The 19791-nt window shown below is 42.0% G+C and overlaps 1 protein-coding gene across 2 annotated transcripts; it reads left to right on the top strand.

Annotated features, from left to right (window-relative positions):
* Positions 1–650: 650 nt before the first annotated feature.
* Positions 651–19479, top strand: ttyh1 (tweety family member 1). Of its 2 annotated transcripts, none has more exons than XM_041045061.1 (15): positions 651–749; positions 4567–4731; positions 6235–6464; positions 9122–9233; positions 10115–10452; positions 12951–13046; positions 13197–13269; positions 14769–14844; positions 15043–15098; positions 15366–15458; positions 15559–15651; positions 15759–15898; positions 16611–16778; positions 18455–18533; positions 18897–19479. In XM_041045061.1, the coding sequence occupies exons 2-15, from the start codon at positions 4597–4599 to the stop codon at positions 18978–18980; spliced, it is 1773 nt and encodes a 590-aa protein (XP_040900995.1). In that variant the 5' UTR covers positions 651–749; positions 4567–4596; the 3' UTR covers positions 18981–19479. The 2 variants fall into 2 exon arrangements, with proteins under 2 accessions (XP_040900995.1, XP_040900996.1); XM_041045062.1 differs by having other exon boundaries at positions 16611–16671; positions 18897–18995.
* The last annotated feature ends 312 nt before the right edge of the window (positions 19480–19791 follow it).

The raw sequence follows: 19791 nt of genomic DNA, 5'->3' as shown, positions 1-19791 counted from the left end.
GCAGAAGTTCACTGTTTTGCATCCAACATGTGAGTGTTTTTTTTTTTGAAAATCCCTTTTCACTATTATTTAGCTGGTGATTCTGCATTTTAACCCTTTCGCTCAGTAATCTGGCCAGGCTTCAGTCTGGTAGTCTGGACAGAGATTGGTCAGGTTGATGGGAGTGTGCCTGGATGTTGGTGGGGGTCGGTATGTGCCTTCGGAAGTGAAGTGAGTGAGGGGTTAGACCCTGCTAATCCCCGTTAACAGATTAATTATCTTTGGGCAATATCGTGTCGCTGCCATGTTGCGAAGTCGCTTGGGCGTTAAGCTACGAAGGGCTACAATGCAACGATAAAGAGTCCCTTAGGGGTGTCTCCTCAATCCTAATCCACCACCCCCCTCCTCTGTATCTCTCTCTCTCTCTCTCTCTCTCTCTCTCTCTCTCTCACACTCGCTCTCACTGAGAGCTCCTCTCCCATCCATCAACACAAGCACCTCTCCACTGTCACCAGACAACCATCCAATTATTGGCAGTTTAATAATTTAATAATTGCAAGAATTATTGGCTTATTTTTCCCCTTCTTTTTTTTAACATTCTGACACATTTTTGGCATGTCTCCAAGCCATTTTTTCAGGATGGTGTTTTTTCAAGAGCATCAAGCGCTGATGGCTGGCAGTATACCTCTTTGAGAGGGTAAATATTTCACGGACACCGGCGAAGAGAAGAGACAGGAGGACAGAGAAACCTCCCAACACAAGCGACAGAGGTAAGAGACTGATCTCTCTCTTGTCGATTATGGTTCAGCTGTTGATGTGGTTGCAAAGATTGATCATCAGTCAAGTGAAATATAATTTAATAGCCATCCACACTGTGGTGCTAATTGGAATCCATGCTTATCTCTGCAAACAGTCTTAATGAATGTTTATGAAACCTTGCACCATAATGCCAAAATGGACGGATCATGCTTGTCTTTTCAACTGTGACATTTAATGGATGGATCTTCTCCCATGGACATTTTTTGTGATAAGAAATTTGGATGAAGTCATAATGATTTTATTGGATCAGATCATTTTCTGCACAATTATCATATTTTTTTTTCTTTTGGACCGCCTGTTTATTCTACAGGATAATTGAATTTTTTGTTCCATGTAGGATTTTCAGTTTGGTCAGTTGTGTGGAAGCATTTAGTCACCATCAACTTGTCACACTGGACTCCTGCACACATCAAAGCACTGATTTGCTCTGACTTACTGACTATGAGCTACACTCGCTTACCTTCGGTCAGCTGCGCTCACTCTAAGGTTCATGGTTGTAACTGAACATGAATTTTGCAAATGAATGTGAACTGAAAATTTAATTTTAATTGAGAATATTTTTCTTTTCCTGTGGCCTCAGAATACAAAGGTAACTTGTAACCCTTCACAAAGATGTAAATTCGTTTCTCCTGGCTGATGTAGTGTGTCACAAGGCTGTAATGCTTTCTCATAAATTACAGTCATTAAGGTTGTTGTTAAGAGGCTGTTAGACGACTACTCAGGCTGTAATGTGAATCATAACAGATTTTATGAGGCAAAATTGGAAATGTGCACCATTTCAGCAGCAGAAGAACTACATTATTCATATCTTGTATTTCAGAGAGTTGCATTCTCATAAAAAGATAAAGGTGGAGATGATTTCCCTGTGCTAAAGATGATCCTAACTTCAACTGACAGAGATGCTCCAGCCTCATTAGCTTCCTGCCTCACAAAATGGCCCTTTTCTTTACATCCAGACATCATGGAGTCTCATATCATGCAAATGATTTTCATTCTCGGTGCTGTCTGAGTTCTGTGCGAACACAACACAACCGAATTATTCTCCTGCTTTGGTTTCTCTTAAAAGCTCGCGGTTGGGTGAGAGTCCGTGGTTTTTCTTCGCCATCTCTCTCCTTGACTCTCCTTATTTATTTATTTTTTCCTTTTCTCTACACCGACTGAGCTCAAACTCACATTTATTTGCCTTCAGTTATGCAATGGTAACAGGCATGATAACAAGCTGGCAAGAAACATCACGTCAACTTGAGGCTTCCTGTCTGTGACAACTGCTGAGTAACTGCTGCTCCAGGACTGTAACCACCCCCCCCTCAAACCCCCACTTCCATCAGCACCTCATTAGGTTGCTTCAGTAACTTTTTGGGCTGCAGCAGACTCTTACCTGAACTCTGACCTCACATCTGTCAATGCTTTGTGTTTCCTCAGTCACACATCTTGAATTAATTTAGTGCAAGAAGTGATTTCGCTGTGAGACAGATAACCTGCTGTCAGGCTGGTGATTCATATTTCTTTATCTTTAATTGTTTAATAATGGGTTTATATGGTGTATTCTGCTTGTGTCACCTCTTATTTGCCTCACAGTGAAAATCATTATTAGCGCTGTGTTGTCATCCATCTAAGGAAATGCATTTCTATATTGGCCCATTTTATTGGTGGTGTTTGTTGTAGCCACAACAGGTAGACTGATTCTGCTTTGTGAAATTATTCCTTTACTCAGTTATTATGCTGCTCATAATGCTTTCACCCTCTCCATAATCTGACATATGTATCTCATGGATCTGTCTCACAGTTCCTTTAATACATCTAATCAAGTACTTTTACCCATGAAGGAATGCATAAATAACACCAGAGTACAGTACTCAGTCTGTTTACACTGCTGATGTGTGGTGGATGGATGTAGCTTTCACAGTGTGTGAACCATTATGTTCAGCGCAATTTTAATAAGGGAAATGGAGTGTTGGCAATGATTCGATTTGTGACAGTTGGGCTGCTGGAACCATTAAGGTGAACAGGCTTATTGTAATGGGCTTAGAGTAGCACTGTCTGGCCTGTGGGCTGTTAACTTGTTCTCGGCCATAACTGGCCCAGATCTGAATGGGGAAATTGTCTGGCACTGACTTTGACATGTGGCTAAATCTAAATTTTTATCATGCACAGTATTTTACACAGTTATGTGCAGTGGATTGTGAGTGTGAATCAATAGGGATAGTAAAAAGCCTCCGTAGTGTAGAATACTGTGCTCATTCAAAGTTGTATTGAATGAATAACAGCTGCATTAAAAGATAATAGAATCCAACACAAGCCTTTAATTCAGAATTTATCTGAATTCACTGGATCCTTTTAGACTCAAATGCAGAATTGTATCTATTTGTAATATCAGCATTGAGGCGAGCTGTATAACCTTTTATATTTAATCATCACTGCTGTTGCTGTGAATGGCTCTCTGTGTGCTTTTGTCTCTTGAGCTGTTTTAAAACACCCTTTTCTTTAACAGTAAAGCTCTGATGGTCTCTTAATCTGGGCAGCCAGTATCAGAGGCCTACCAGGCTCTGTCTCGCCCCCCCCCCCCCCCCCCCCCCCCCCCCGCCCCCCCCCCCCCCCCCCGCCCCCCCCCCCGTTCCCCTCTGCTCTGTCATTGTAATGAGGATTCCAGTGTGTGTTTTGGCTAACCGGATTTGCCCTTTGTATTTACCCTACTTTCTCCCCCTTGGCCAGCTTTAAGTAAGAGATGCTGAACACTGAACAGTGGTTGGTGAAGGAGTCAGAGTCAAATACATCCTTTTCTACATCACAGTGTTTATGTTACCTCATATATACTCTGCCAGGAAGACCTCTTCAAAGACCTCCTGTGCATCCCCTATATAATACATGCAGCTCCTATAGCACATGCCACATTTTTATAAGGTTAAGCGAGATGTCTGTGAATAGCAGCCAAGTGTTGTCATGTAAAGCACTGTAATCTCCCTGAGTTCAAGGCACAAGCTGTAACCATTATTTTTTTCTAAATTATCAATCAGTCTCTTGATTATGTTTTGGATCCATCCTATATTTATGGTATGAAATGTAAAAAAAAAAAAAAAAAAGTTTCCAGAGCCCAAGGTTACATCTTCTAATGTTTTTTTTCTGCCCCAAACCCGAAGAGTTTCAATTTAGGATGATATAAAACAGAAAAATAGCACATTTTTTAAAACAGATTTTCAATATGTTTTCTTCATTAAATGACTGAAATGATTAATGATAAAACATTTTCAATTTTCAACCACTTGATTAATCCACTAATTGTTAATTTTTTTTTGAGCATACAACACATTACATGTATGTACTGTATGTTTATACGTCCCACAATATGTCCCAGTAAAGCTGCTAATCGAGTCTTGTACTGTTTGTTTTTTCTTTCAGTAAATATTGCCATTAGGAAGCCAAACTCAGTTCTTTAGCTGACATATTACAGGTTAAGCACAAAACCAATCCACACACTTCAGCCTCCACTGTGAGTGAGGTGTGTGTTCACACTGATTTATACTCCTGAGAGTTACTTTCAAGTAACTATGGCTGACATTTTGACCTGTACTTTGCTCAGGTGCTCACTGGTCATAAATTGTATCAGGATGGAGGAGAGTCAAAGCTGCTGTAGAGCTTGCAGTGATCTCTCTGTCCTCGCAGCTTGGCCATGGGCTTGGGAAGACCTTCAGCACTCCTTACCCTCCTTCCTCTCCTCTGCTCTTACTTTACAACCTGGTTGCTCTGACCCCTCTTTCCTGCCTCCTGCAGGGTGGAGGAGGGGACCAGTGGCAGTAGAGAATGGCTGCCATGACAACGGTGCCCAGCTATACCCCTTCACTGTGGGTGAGAGTGTGTCACGCCCTTCCTCGGCTGGACCTCTCCATGCAGATGAGGGACAACATCTTTGTCCCCGACAGCTGGGAGTATCAGCAGGTAACGGACACCTGCCACAACCTCTCACACCACACTGTAACCACATACTGGGCTGTATCTGTCCAATCTGAGGTGCCGCATTGCATAATAATTACGGCCCTGTTGATCTATTTGTAGTTATAAATGTACAATAATGGAATATTGTACTATGATTAAGTTACTGGATCATGGGCAATTTGCTCGACATCGCTCCATAAATTGCTCCATACCAATTTATTGACCTAATTATTGGTGAGAAGATGGCACTAGACCTATCCAAGAGCCCCTGAACTCACATCTAATTGTGTTCATTTTAAAAGATGCTTTCATGCGTCCCTTGCACCTCTGCTTCTGTGCATGCAAATTTGAGATATTTTATGCTTTATAAGTGGGACTAAAGTAATGCGCAAGATTCAACATGGAGTGAGCTCTCTTACAGGTTTCCACAGTTGCTCTTGTCTGCATGTTTCTGAATTGTTTAGTTTCTGCAAGAAAATGCAAGGTTTCATCCCTGTCCCTCCAGCAGGCTCTCATACAAACGCTCCAGATAGCCATGTCTCACAGTGCGTGTTTGCGACTTCTCTGCGGTACAAGGGGGTGGGAGGGAGGGGGGGCAAATTATCCTGCAGAATAGAAAGACAAAAGAGACTGAAAGTGCTCTGAGAGAGGGAATGAGTAATGTGAGGAGGTTGCTGAACAGAAGACGAGCAGAGAGAGAGAGAGAGATAGAGGGAGAAGGCAAAGCGAGTGTGAGTGGGAATGAGAGAGAGAGTGGCAGTGAATGTATTTAAGTAGGTCACAGATTATTAATAGAGATTCAGTGGTGTGGATAGAAAGAAAGAGAGGGGAGAGTGGGGCAGAGAAAGAGAGTGGGAGCTAGCGAGAACGTGGGGAAAGAGGGATTGGGTGGAGTGGAGCGATGGGGAGGGGCTTCAGAGCACAGGAGGTGAGATGGAGGGAAGGTGGAGGAATGGGGAGTGACAGACGGGCAGATGGATGAAGGATAATACTGTAGATATGTGCTGGAGTGAAATGCATTTCAGTAATGTTGACTTTATGACATGGAGCCTGACCAAAAGCAAAGTCTGATATGGCTTAGTGACATTAATATTCACTATGGTGCACAGACAGATCAGGGATCTATGGGTTAAACCCTTTGATACAAGCACAGATAGGAGAAATCACCTCAAATTAATTGCGTTAAATTTGTCCCTTTTCCATCTTTGTTAACATGTATTTGCGTGTAGCACGGACATGCAGTGTGTATCTGACTCCTTGATTTTTCCTGCTGCTTTGAAGCACACAATTTATATTCTCATACCTTTTTAATCACCATCTCCTGCTGCTAATGGGGGTGGAACAATATGACAAGCTATGGAATTTAACAGGATTAGTTGGTATTTTACCCTCTCAATTTGCTCTTCTTCACTTGTAAAAATTGAATTAAAGTGCCATTTTTCACATTCACTGACTCTTCCGCTGACAGAATTTTTTTTTCAAAATTTCCCCTCTTCCCTTTTTCAGACTCTGCTGGTTTTGTCCAGTTTATCAGCCATCGCTCTTGTTATCTCCCTCTTGGTGGTTCTCTCCTTCCTCATACACTACTGCTGCTGCCACCGTGGCGACCGGAGCGAGGGATCAGAGGAGGAGGAGGAGGATGAAGATGGGAGCACAGGTCACGGTTACAGCGGGAAGAAGGGGAGGGGCATCTGCTGTGTCACATGGGTGGCGGTGGCAGCTGTCACTCTGTGCTGGTGAGAAGGAAGATTCAGATGTCATTATCAACTGCAGAGTTCTTATATTTTAGAACAACACATACAAGTTGCCTTTTAGCAGCGGTGGAGAAAGTATTCAGATCTTAAGTAAAAATACTCCAGGACCAGTAAACATCCATCAAAATCTTTCTTAAGTGCGAGTATAAGTTACTTTTCAGATTTGTTGTTTTATATAAAAAACAAACAAACACATAGTCCCTTGATAAAATACAATAAATACAGTGTCAGTGTTTCCAAACTATTTGACTTGTTACCCCTTATAAAAAAGCAGTGTCCAATTTGGGGCCTCTTGTCATATCCGATATTTCACAAAAAGCAAAGAGTAGACCCAAATCCAAAAAATGAATCTAAATTTGCAGCAGGTCACTGTTTCTTCCCTCTTTCCTGCCCCAGTTATCATTTAACGTCCCCACAAATATACCTTTTAGCTGGTTGAAAGGGTCCTGTGGTTCCCAGCGTAGGGAAACACTGGACTATCTAAACTATCTAAGTTTATATAAAGAAGGAAATAGAGATACATCAACGTGTGAGCAGCATTTAAAAATCTAAAAATGTCACATATAACAATGTGTCAGTCACAGAGGTAGTGCAGGACTTTTATGGTGTGACACTGTGTGAAAAGTACTTATTTGCTGTCTTGCCAAGGGTTAGATGAAAATGGTAACAAAATGAAAATACAAAATGCTAATTACTGGGCTTTAGTGGTGCTGTTAGGTGGATTTTCTTACCTTGGAGACTAGCTGTTCCCCCCTGTTTCCAGTCTTTATGTTAATCTGCTGCCTGGTGTGGGTTAATATTTAGTGTACAGATGTGTGAGTGGTATTGATCATCTCATCTAAGTCGCCCTCAGAAAGCAAATGAGCGTATCTCCCTTAATTTTAAACAAAACATTTCTTTTAAATGAAACCGTCTGAGACGTTTAGGGGAAAAATAGTCTTTGGTGGAACCGCTAACAACTCTTGCATATCTGAAATGTGATAAGGATCCTCTAGAGTCTAGGTTAATCTAAGGCAGTGCATTATATTTTATAAGTCATGTTTTTTAGGTAAAATGTGGCAATGAAAAGTAACTACAGCTGTAAAATTAACATACTGAAGTAAAAAGTATAATATTTCCCTCTGAAATGTAGTGGAGTAGAGGTATGACTTTGCACCGGTAGCAGTGCAGGTACCTTAAAATGGTACTTAAATGCAATACTTGAATAAATGTACTTTCTACTTTTCACCACTGCCTTTTAGGTGCAACAGCAACAAGGCAGTGAATCATGAGCTGTCACCCTCTCCACCGTCATGTGCTTTTTGGTCTCTCACACAGTCACTGATGCCATTGGAGAGGCCTCGATGGCAGCTGATGGTCATGTTATGTTGCGGTTTAACAAACCACAAGCTTATGACAGCAGAGTGTGTGTGTGTCAATTTATGTGTGTATGGATTTTAGTGGTTCCCCATCAACGTGTGTATGTGTGTGTGGGCGTGTGTGTGTGTGTGAGGATGATCTCAGCTCACCCACCTACAGTACAGTGAAGCAGTCATTTAGCCACCGGTGTTCCCCTCAGACCTGACGACCACGTCAGTGCATTGTGTCAGCTCTACATTACACAGAGATGCTGCTTGACATCTGTCCAACACACTCTTGTACAGCGGAAGCACGAGTCACTGAGGAGAAGCTCAGCTGCCCATCAGAAATCTTAAGCTACAGACCCAGCTGTGTGCTGAAATAAAATTATACTGCAATTTAATGCTTCAGCAGTGCTTGTTATTACATTCCAGCCCATTCCCGGTACATTTAAATGCACTGAGACTGTATTGCTCTATCACAGAACATGATGTACTGGAGATATGATTTCAGCTGTCATAATGATGTCGTCATATACAGACTGTAGGCTGCTGTGGCTCGTGTCTCCCCCTTATGGATCGTAATGTAATATAATGTAATGTACTGTAGTCGTCTCCTTCTCTGATGCTCGATGTGAGAGCTCTCTGTGGCAGACTGGATGGAAAAATAACGCCGTTTAGTGTTCCTCTTGGAAATATTTCATGTGACAATCTTTCCTCCAGATGGTGGCCTTTTGGTCACAACTACAAAAACATTGTGTGTCATTTAAAAATGCAGCTGCATTAGACAGTGCTCACATTTGCCAGCTTGAAATGCAAAGCACACACAGACGCAGACACACATTCCTCCTTTTCCCCCTGCTTTCTAATCTGGGTCACATACTTTGTGGGAGATTGGGCCATACCATTCCTCTCGGGTTTGAGGGGATTTGATGAACATCTGGCCCGAGCCTTAATCTGAATATTTGAATAACAGAAAGATGTGTAAACATGTCACTATGTTTAACATTTCGAACATTTTCCTTACTGGAGCTTAATCGTTGAGTGCTGAGAGTCAGTTTTTTTCCCATCATCTGTTTATTCCTTCCCCTGCACTCCACTGATGGTACGCTCATCCAGAGCACACATATCACATCCTCACCAGCTCTATCTCTTTGTGTCACATTAATTTAAAAATGTACATACACACTGAATTAAACATTACATTTATGCCTCTGCTATCTGTTCTTCTATCCCCCTCTCTCCCTCACATATACACCTCCTCCTACAATGTTTTCATGTCTCTTTTTCCCCCCTTTGCAGTGTTGCCATAGGCATCGGTTTCTATGGCAACAGCGAGGCTAATGATGGGATGTATCAGTTGACCTCGTCTCTTCTCACAGCCAATTATACGCTAGCTTCCATCGATCTGCTGGTGAGTGCTGCTCTCCGCAAGTAAAATGTCATGCAGAATATCTACCCTGCTTGATGCTGTGTGTCTGTATGTGTAGGTGTGTATGTGTAGGTGTGTGTGTGTATGTGTGTGAGAGCGAGAGCGAGCGAGAGAGAGAGAGAGAGAGAGAGAGAGAGAGAGAGAGAGAGAGAGGATGCGTTCATGCTGATGTGGTCTGCAAAAGGGAGCAAGAAAATCAGATACAAACTTTTGCTTTATTGATTTCCATGATGTGGTCAGACGGTGGTTGATGTGTCAGATTGCTAAATGTTCTCCTTACAGTCTCCTTACTCCTTACCTCTCTGTGGAAGATGCAGGTCTGGAAAACTAAGTAGATGTCATATTAATACCTTAGAGTGAGATAAAAAAACAACACAAGTGAATCAGCTTTTATCCATTAATGGAAACTAACAGACCAATGATTAAAATTAGAGCAGGAGTTCTAATCTGACCCTCGTCAAACAATAACAGACAGAGACAGAGTGGAAAGAGACCAGACACAACAATCTGGACCTGTTTTTTTTTTTTTTTTATTAGACTTCTAAGAATTCCACTTAACAATGCTCCAAAGAGCCAATTTAAGAGTTAAAAAGTTCTTCTTTGAAACTGAAGAACTTATTCATCAAATAATCTCTGCCTGCTTACGCTTGCAATTTGACAAACACCGGACCTGAGTTCTAACTTGGTTTATAGATTATTGGGGGGGCATGCATTAGCAGACTGAGGCACCAAGATGCCAAACATCTTCAGTTCTCTATCTCCATAACACTCTTAGCCAACTATGACCTCATGAGCATTATCATCTAGTTTGTGGTTTCCTCCTCACTTAACTCCCCTCACATTCTTCTGTCCTCCCTCTCCAGATTTCAGACACAATTACTGGATTGCAGCTTTCTATCTCTGTCCCACTGACCATAATGGAGGAGCTCTTTACCGGCAGTAAACCCTTCCTGGTGTCCACAAGGAACTGCCGAAGGTTATCTGAGAACGTGATAAATCTCCTCTCCTCCATCTCCCTGGCTCGGTCCAGTGCTGATGCAGGGGCGGGGAATGACAGTGGTATCAGCGGGGCGTCAATCATACCTCTAACCCCAGTACCACCCTCTGTGGCTCCTACAGTGGTGCCTACCAGCAGCCTAATACCCAGCCCCTTCTCACCTGGCTGGGCGGCCAACACGCTGATGGTCAATGAGGACTACAGGTGGGGCTGGAGTCTAGAGGGAGTTAGATACACACTGGAAATAGATTTACATTTTGGATGATTAGTAGTAAGTGATGCTAGATACATGGTCCACAATATGACACACATAACTGTACAATACAATACAGTTTATTTCAGCTGCAATTAAGACACTAACACTTTGATACTAGTTAGAATAAAATAGACAGGGTTTAATTTCTCAGCTGAACGTGCAACCAACTAGTTACTTCCAGGAATTCCAGGAAACTAAATTATTCGGAAAAAGCTGACCTGTGAAATCAACTATCATGTTGATTAATTGTAATTTTTTTTTTTAATTTATGAATGTGTATTAGTTTTGAGTAACTAAACAAAGAAACATTAATATATCTCCATCTTTTTGTTTTAAGTTTAGAATCAGAAATGCACAGAAAATTACGTGCATTGCTTCATTAACTACAGTGAAAACTGGCAGTGATACTCAGCATTCTGGGAAATCTGAACAAAGCTTTCTCCCAGTGCGCCTGGGTTGGTGGCTGTTTATGTTCTTTTTCTGCTTCTCATTTGATGTCTTTTTGGTCTTGCTCATGAAACTACACATTTCTTGAGGTCAGTTGTGCAAGACATAATGATTTTGTCTTGAGAATGCTTTAGCAGTTTCCAATACATGGCGTAACTTCATTTTTTTATTGTTTTTTTTTTTATAAACTAATCCAAAGTTTACTTAAGAAAAATATGGAATTTCATAACTCGTTCAGCAGAAGCTTGAGGAGTTCAAAATATGATCAGTACATTTTACACACAAATAGCAGCATCTACAAACTGTTAATCAGTGCTGCCACACCCCTGCTTTTAGTGTTAGAGCCTGAGGAAACGATCATACCCAGCCTCTCATAAATGTTGCATGTTTATTAAGATGTGTTTGTTGAGATAATGCAATGAAAACCTTTTCTCCCTCTTCAAAAATGACAAAATAATCGTAAGCATAATGGATTCATAGGATGCTTTTATATTCCACATTCCAAAATGAGGACACTTTAACTGATCAATAAAAATCCATAAATATGTCCTCATATTGATAAATAATGTCCAGTGAATAATAACAATATCAAAGTCATGCTTCCCATAAACACACCACACACAGCCAATGCAGAAGATGTCAGTGATCTCTCCCTTTAAACAGTGAGAGGTCAACTAAGGTTCAACCGCATCCTAACCACAGGACTTTCCTGAGCTCATACAGGGGATTTTTGTGTCTCTGTTATGTTAAATAGCCAACGAAGACAAAGGAACAAAGAGATTAAAACAAATTCTCATTCCAGTTGATCCCAGTTTGGGTGAATGCCTCATTTTTTTCCATTTAACAGAGACATAAATAGATTTCCTGGATCAGCAGTGTTGCGGAGTCCTAATAATCTTATTACACATTTTAATTCTGGGAGCAGTGGGAAAAAAGTAGCAAGTTTTAATCCCAGATCAGGTGGATAAATCTAAATGTGGTGAAAGGTTTACTCTGAACTTCAGCAAAAACAGATTGGTTGGGATGAAAAACAGATAATACCATTTTTTTTATACATGTTTCTATGGTCAAAGTTGTTTCTGAAAAAGAAGAAATGTGTCAGTAGGCATTGCAGATCAGTATCTGCCTTCAGTTCTCTCACTATATGTTGTAGGGAGTTGTTGTATGAGCTAATTAAACCGGTGAGTCTCTGCTGCAGAGAGCAATGGGCATTTTTCATGGCAGGAATTTAGACTTGTCATAATAGGAAAACCACAGGTATCACTGTTAACCATAACAATGGCTCTGTTCTACTCACGTGTCCCTGTAAGTCATGACAGTGGGACAGTGAACCAACACGCACAATACAAGGACCCCCAACACTGAAGCAGCTAATAGGAATTCAGAATCGTTTTGTTATTTACACCTGTGCTGTTTATTAGTGCATCATATCATCATGTGTTTTCTGTGCCAAAGGGTCTGCTGTGTAATTGGCTGAAGTTTACACATCACTAAAAACATCATGTCTCCTACTAAAAACAGAAATTGTCACTGGACATTACATTAAAATCAAATCTAAAATCAAAACAAAAACCTATGATGGCAATTTTTACAAACATGCAATTCACTAGTTACAGATTTAGTCCTAACACCCTTATGGGAGCTGTCCGATCTGAGGAAAGGAAAATCTGAAAACAACTATCAATCACTTCATACGTCACTGTGATAAATGGGAGAGCAGTTAAAGGGCCAAAGTTACATTTACTCAGAAAAAAACATCAAAATGACAGTGATCCTAATCAACCAACTCTGATTACCAAAACAGAGAAAACTACCCATACAATACATAAATTCCCTGTGAGATAAAATAGCATAATATATCATTTGAACAATGATCAACATATTCATATACACACGTGTGCATGTGTGTAACCATACTTGTCAAGAATAACCTTGCACGTCCAACTTTCATATCACTTTTGAATAATAATGGCATTTTCTGCATGTTTCTTTTTCTTAGGTGGCTATCATACGTGTTGCTGCTGCTGCTGGACCTCATAGTGTGTCTGTTCATCTTGCTTGGACTGGCCAAGCAAGCCCGCTGGCTGCTCATCCTGTGAGTACAAAAACACACACACACACACACACACACACACACACACACACACACACACACACTTGTATCTTTAGACATAAACCATACAACACCATGGATTGATGGTCAGGGTGTCCTCTTGGCTGAAGAGTTTGTGCTGTTCTCCCACAGGATGACCGTGCTGGCATGGCTGGCTCTGTTCCTAAGCTGGGGCTCCCTGGGTTTGGAGACAGCCACTGTAGTGGTGAGTAGATCCAGTAAAACTGTGCAGGGCCATGACTAGAGGGAGGGTGGACTAGGAAGTGAATGGGGTTGTCATGGGTTGGATTGACCGGCTATAGCAGAGGGAAGAGAGCTTTAGGAGGCCGACCCTTGATGGCAGACCAAAGCGATGTGTATGTGTGTGTGTTTGTGTGTGATTTCTGTGCCCATTGTGCTAAACTGTGAAAAGACCTGCCTCCTAGGGAACACTGCAGTCGTGGCAGAAGACCAAAAAGGCAGGAAAATGGGGCAGGGATTAAAGATTCAATGTGCGTGTGCACGAGCGCGTTTGTGAACAAAGTGTGTTTGTGCACTAAAGTGCGTGTTTTTCATGTAAGTGTGCTTGCAAGTGTGTGGGCGTTTGGCTTCGAGAAGTAAAGATAGAAGATGAAGAGAAGTGCTTTCAACAAGAGTGAGGAGGGGAGAGGATGAGCGGGAGAGTGCATCTCGAGATCAGTTTGAGAGAGAGACAGTGAGAGCTAAAGTGAGAGATGCAGAGACGGAGTGGATAGACCATCAGGAGTGCAAAGCTCAAAGCTGTTGCTGTTCTTGGGCCCTTTGGGATTTTTAGGCAGAGAATGCAAGGAGGTGGAAGTGAGAGTGTAATCCTGTGAAAGTAAAATTCTCTAACATGCTGCTGGACCATGTTCAAGCTGAGAGTCCAGCTGTGCTTTTCACGCCTAAACATGACAACACCATAAGTGTGCTGTGTCCTACAGGCAACGATCCAACAACCTTTAGCACAGTGACATTTATCAAGAACAAAGAGCACAGAGAACATTTTATGTCCATTTTCAGTTTTCCCTGTGAAGTTTGGTTGTATTCTCTGAAGAGTGGGGTTGTGTGAAAAGGGAAAGTGGTGGCTGTTTTTCTTCACTGCTGTCTGTTTTAAGAGTCTCAGTGTCATGTGGAGCTGGTGGGAGATGTCCCAAGGCCTGTGGGTCCACACAGAGCTGCTCTGTCCCTGGTCAGTGACAGGGAAACAATGTGCCAGCTGTGGGCCTGCCCACTTTATTCTATCTTGGGTCGCTGCTTATCCCGGCAGTTGTCGGGCTCTCAGTGTGGCTCTCACTCCCTCTTCTGGTGGGGCGATTTCAAGCTGAGTGTGTTTGTGGGTATAACTATGAACAACCTCTTCAAAAATAGGCTAGAAGGTTCAACGGTGTACAGAGATGATATGGAAAAAGAGTTTAACAGAGGGGAGGTCATGATGATCTAATGGAAAGATAGCTGGATGTCAGAGTGTAGCGAAAGGTTTATCCAGGACAGCATGTGATGCAGGCAGATTGATATTTTCCACTACACTGTGAGCTGCTGTCAGATATCTGAGGAGGTAAATATGTCAGTCGGTCAGTGTGTCTACTAACTTTTCCCTGGTGATCATTTACTCTTGCCCCCCCCCCTTCTTTTGCCTCGTCTGTCCCTGTTTTTTTTCTGCTGTCATCTTTTCTCACTCTCCCTGTCACTCTTCTGCATTGCCAGGCTCTCAGTGACTTCTGCTCAGACCCAAACACATTTGTCCTCAACTCCACCAACTTCAACACCGGGACCAGCGCAGGTACAGAATTAACCTGTCCCCGTCCAAGCAACACTTTCTGGAAGAGATAGTTGTTTTCCATTTCTGCCATGCACTTTATTTACCCTCCCCCAACTATGATCATGTCAGCAGAACTCAATATAATGACAGTTAAATGTTCCCATGTCTTTTCTATTGTGCACTGATCTGCTGTGCACTGGTGTTTTGTTGGCCATTCAGATGTGTTGGATTATTACCTGACCTGCAGCAGGCGCATGAACAGTCCATTCCAGCAGGTAACGTGACCTCTGCCAGTCACATGTCTTATGTATATAACACATTACACTGACGCTCACATACCCTGAGTGATTTAAAATTAAGTGAGCAGCTTGCATGTCAGACTTGCTCAAGGGTGGTTAAGGACAAATTACTTGAGGATGGACGCACAGCTGTTGCTGTGTGTCCTGTTCTCAAATAATAGCCACTCTCTCAGCATATTAATGGTATGTTTGAGTAACAATATAAAATAAAAGCTCTTAATTCCACTGACTTGTTGGCTTCAGCTGCTGACCCAGTCACAGAGGGCACTGTCAAACATTCACACACACCTCTCCAGTCTGGAAAGAAATGCCCTCCCACAGTTCCCCAAAGCTGAGGTATGTTGTAATTCATATACATGAAATGCTACAGTTTCTGCTACATGTGAACCACCTTTTCAGTGATTTTCTCACAGTCTGTGAATTTGTGTCATTGCAGAAATCACTCAGGGACGTTCAACTGATTCTCAACTCCACAGAAGGCAACTTTCATCAGTTAGTGGCACTACTGAACTGCCGGGGTCTGAATAAGGTAATGCAAGGCCTTTTCGGACCCGCTCTAATGAGCAAAAAAAAAACAAAAACAAATTAGCAAGCCACTGCTTCTTTATTATCATTTAATTCTTAAATTTCCTTCAGGACTACATTGACTCTCTGAAAGGCCTGTGCTATGATGGCATGGAGGGGTTGCTCTACCTCTGTCTGTACTCTTTCCTCTCTGCTCTGGCCTTCACTGCTATCCTCTGCTCTCTGCCCGGAGCCTGGAGGAGCTTCCCCAGGTGAGAAAAGGAGTGTGAATGTGTGTGTTTGTCCTTAAGTGCTGATGTTTTACTGTAACGTGTCTTTAAATCATTGTCTTACTGAAATAAAGAAAAGGGGGACATTGCTATTTTCATGCTCTGACACTCATTTACACACTATGAATTGCTGCCCATAAACACTGCCAAAAAGAGACAGCGACCTTGCCAAACAACCTGAATTGATTTTGGATTGAAGTGATAGCAATAAATCCATCCTGTTCTGCAATGTTGGGAAAGGATATACACTCCTCTGCTGCTATTCATGAAAAACGGTGCACTGATGATTCCCTAGCAGATCATGATTCCAAAATGTTGGAATTTCTGCATGCTGTAAAAACTGTTTGGTATGCTTTCCAAAAAAAAAATTTTCTTTTTCAAATTTAGCTTTGAAAAATATCAAATGACAACTGGCAAATGAGATAGTTTGAAGGTTCGAAGGTTTTGGTCTGAAGTTTGCATCTAATACTATTTTTTTCTTGGAACATTAGTGTCTAACTAGTCATGATTAGTAACCCAGTGAATAAATAAATCTGTCTGGTAAGATGTCTTTTAATTTAAAAAAAGGGTTATGCTCACTTAAGATGTGACCAAAATAATGAATACAGGTAGATATAAATACACAATGGCACTCATCATTCCTCTGCTCTCACACATGTCCCCCGCTCTCTCTCTCTTTCATGGGCAATGACAGTGAATCAGAGGAGTACGAAGACTCGGACAGCGAGAGTGAGGACCCCTTCACCTCCCATCAGGCACGTAGACAGACGGCCTCGGGGTCTCAGCGAGGGGCCATGGCCCCCTTCTATAATTACCCGGGGGCCGGGTGGACACCCCCCTTTTCTAGCGCGCCGCCCCTCCCGTGAGTAACACAGACACACAGACACACAGACAGACAGACAGACAGAAAGTCCCAGATGTTGCAAGAGGAGGAGGAAGTTGCCCTTAGATACAGTTTTGGCAGCAAGCTTGTGTTTTTGTTTTGAGATCTGTACCTGTGGGCAACTTTTGCACTGATGCTCACCTGCCCCAGATCAGGGATTGTAAAAAGTCTAGGATGTAGTACAACAACGCAGAGTACACGTGAAGAACACACAGAGACTGACTGAGAGCTTTGGAGATGTCTTTGAGCAGACACATAGTCTTTTTGGTAAAGACGTTCAAGTTGAAATCCTGTTTTCTCTCAATAACACAGTTATAATTGTACAACAGTTTTGCACAAGTGCAGTGAAGTCAGCTAGGTTTACACACTTTTGTCTATATAGGATGTATGTAATCCATGTAGGATTAGTCCAAATCCACAGAGCTGTCAGGTTAAACACATGCATTGCAGACAGACACACAGACAGGTCAATATGGACTACAGTGTAGGCAGAGAAACAGACACAACTCCAGAGGTCTGTCTGTCTGTCTGTGTGTCTGTCTATTCGTCTGTCGAGTGTTTCAGGACAGACGATGTAGGCCGCTCGGTCATTTCACAGATCTCGTCTCAAATGGCGTCCTGTCTCCTAAACGGCAGTAGACTACTGCTGTGTTGGGGGGAGGGTGTCATTGGCGAGGCCGCGCTCGTAAAAACTCCAGCGATGTGAGGCTCAGGTTGACTATAGGTAACCCCCCCCCCCCCCCCACCCGCATCACTCTCATCTTTCTCCTCACTGCAGTGTCCAAATCTCTCCGATTATTTCTCTGCATCTGTCCTGCTGCTTTTCTCTCCATCATTCCTCCTGCTTCCCTTTTGGTTTCTTCCTCTTTCTCACTTTCAGTTTTCTCATCTTATTATATTTTATCCCTCTCTCCCCCATTGAAGTTTCCAAGCATAGTTAGAGCTACCTAATCGTGGACTAGTTAACTTCCTTTTCTAATGCCAGCTGATCAGCTTGACTCTCCCATATCCAATATTGACACACAAATACAACAATACTGACAAAACTATCAAGGCTCAGCTGAACAGTAACAATACAGTCCACTCCACTTAAATCTGCACAGGATGGCATTAAAAGCTTTCTGGTTTATCATGCAGATAAACAGATCCATTTCCATCCATTTTCTGATGCTTATCTAGAGTTGGGTCATGGTGGCAGCGGGTTAAGTGAAACAGTCCAGACGTCCCTCTCCCCAGCAACGCTTTTCAGCTCCTCCTCAGGGACCCCTGAGATAAACAGATTCATTAGGAAAACAAAATTTCAGCTGAAATGGGACTGAGGGGTCACACCCAGCTCTAATGCATGTAATTGCAGATTATTGTATAAATCCTGCAGTGCATCATCAGTCAGGAGTGGACTGTTTGACTACTGCTGGAGCTTGAGCAACAGCGGCTCTTAATACCTACTAGTTATAGTGAGTGCTGTGTTTTTACGCACTATATTTCTAACTACTTTCTCCTTCTTTCCTGTGACCTGTCCGTGGTTCCTGTCACCCCACGGCCCCTGTACCCTCTGTCTTTCTCAATGTGTCTCACCCCTGTTTCCCTCTCTTCTTCATCCTCCATTCCTCCTCTCCCTCTTTCCTCTGTCCTTGTCTCTTTCTATCTCTATACAGGACTCCAAACGTTTCCTCCAATGGCAACCCTGGCTATGAGAGCCTTCCCTTGACTGACAGGCAGTCCCCACCCCCCTCTGTGAGTTCCTCTGTACTTGTGACACCATTGCAGTCTGTGCCATTTAATCATTGCTGTTAGCGCACACGCTCGCTTCAATCATCAGTAGCGAACGTACTAACGTGGTGACGGGGCTTCAACCTCGCAGGACCCTGTGGGCTGGTCTTTTGTTTATTTTTGTTACAACGCTTCAAAATGTGCAAAAATACAAAAGAGAATTTACACGTTTTCACTATTACCAATTAACTTGTAAATTAACTATTTGTTACTTGATGAGTTGATATTTATAACACTTTGTGAATAACAAATATTCTTCTCTCCTTTTGTGTTACTTGTCTCAATACACATTTGGACCATCTCCCATCGTGTTTTCTGGAAGTACAGTACTCTCCCAGCATGCTGACTGGTTACGGGGGAAGTCAATCACACCCCAACCCTGCCCATTCAAGGAACCTGTATTCACGTTGATTTTTTTTTTTGGTTAGGAAATGTATAGAAAAAAAAATGTTTAGTTTTCATATGAATGGACACTTTACTGAAATGAAAAAGAAACTAATCTAAATAAATTGAATGCTAGGTGTGAATTCAAAGTGCGTAACGTCAGTACCACTGAATATTATTATCATTATTATTATTATTATTGTTAAAAGCACTTAAAAGAAATGAGTCTAAATGGACTGTTGAGGTAACCGACAGTGACAGTGGTGGTACAGATGGTTGTGCAAAGCTACAAACCAAGTCCACTTGGTCTAAATTCTTTCCCCTTGTCTGTCCAAACTCTGTGTAAACTGTGAACAATGGTGAGGCAAGTCAGAATGGTATTGACGTTACTACGTTGTAGTTTTATATTCTTAAATGTATCAGTACCACCAATTTATTTTCAAGTTTTTATATAAATATTGTTGTAGAAAAACACTGGCACGTAGCAACAACACACATTTTTTTCTGTGAATGGTTATGCAGTTCCTTCACTTGGTCTAATTTTTTTTAATTACTTTTTATAGGTGGCAATTCTGTATTTTCCTCGTATTACCTTCTGGTATTCTGTATATCTCACTGTCTATAATATCTGAATAATCATGAACCTTTGCTCTTAAAAAAAAAAAAATACTTGAGGGCTACCAAGACCCTATTTTAATGATTGAATGGAGAACTACAACTGCCACTCAAGTCTTGAGAGTGGAGAACTACAAAATCCCATGCAATGACAGCAGGTACATAGCAATATGATTCTTGCTACTGGTGCTGCAGTAGCCCTACCGTAACTAGCAATAATAAC

The sequence above is a fragment of the Toxotes jaculatrix genome, chromosome 8, assembly GCF_017976425.1.
Source record: "Toxotes jaculatrix isolate fToxJac2 chromosome 8, fToxJac2.pri, whole genome shotgun sequence".
NCBI classification, from domain to species: Eukaryota; Metazoa; Chordata; class Actinopteri; family Toxotidae; genus Toxotes; species Toxotes jaculatrix.
The sequence above is the reverse complement of the archived record's forward strand: the minus strand, read 5'-3'. Positions and strand labels throughout refer to the sequence as shown.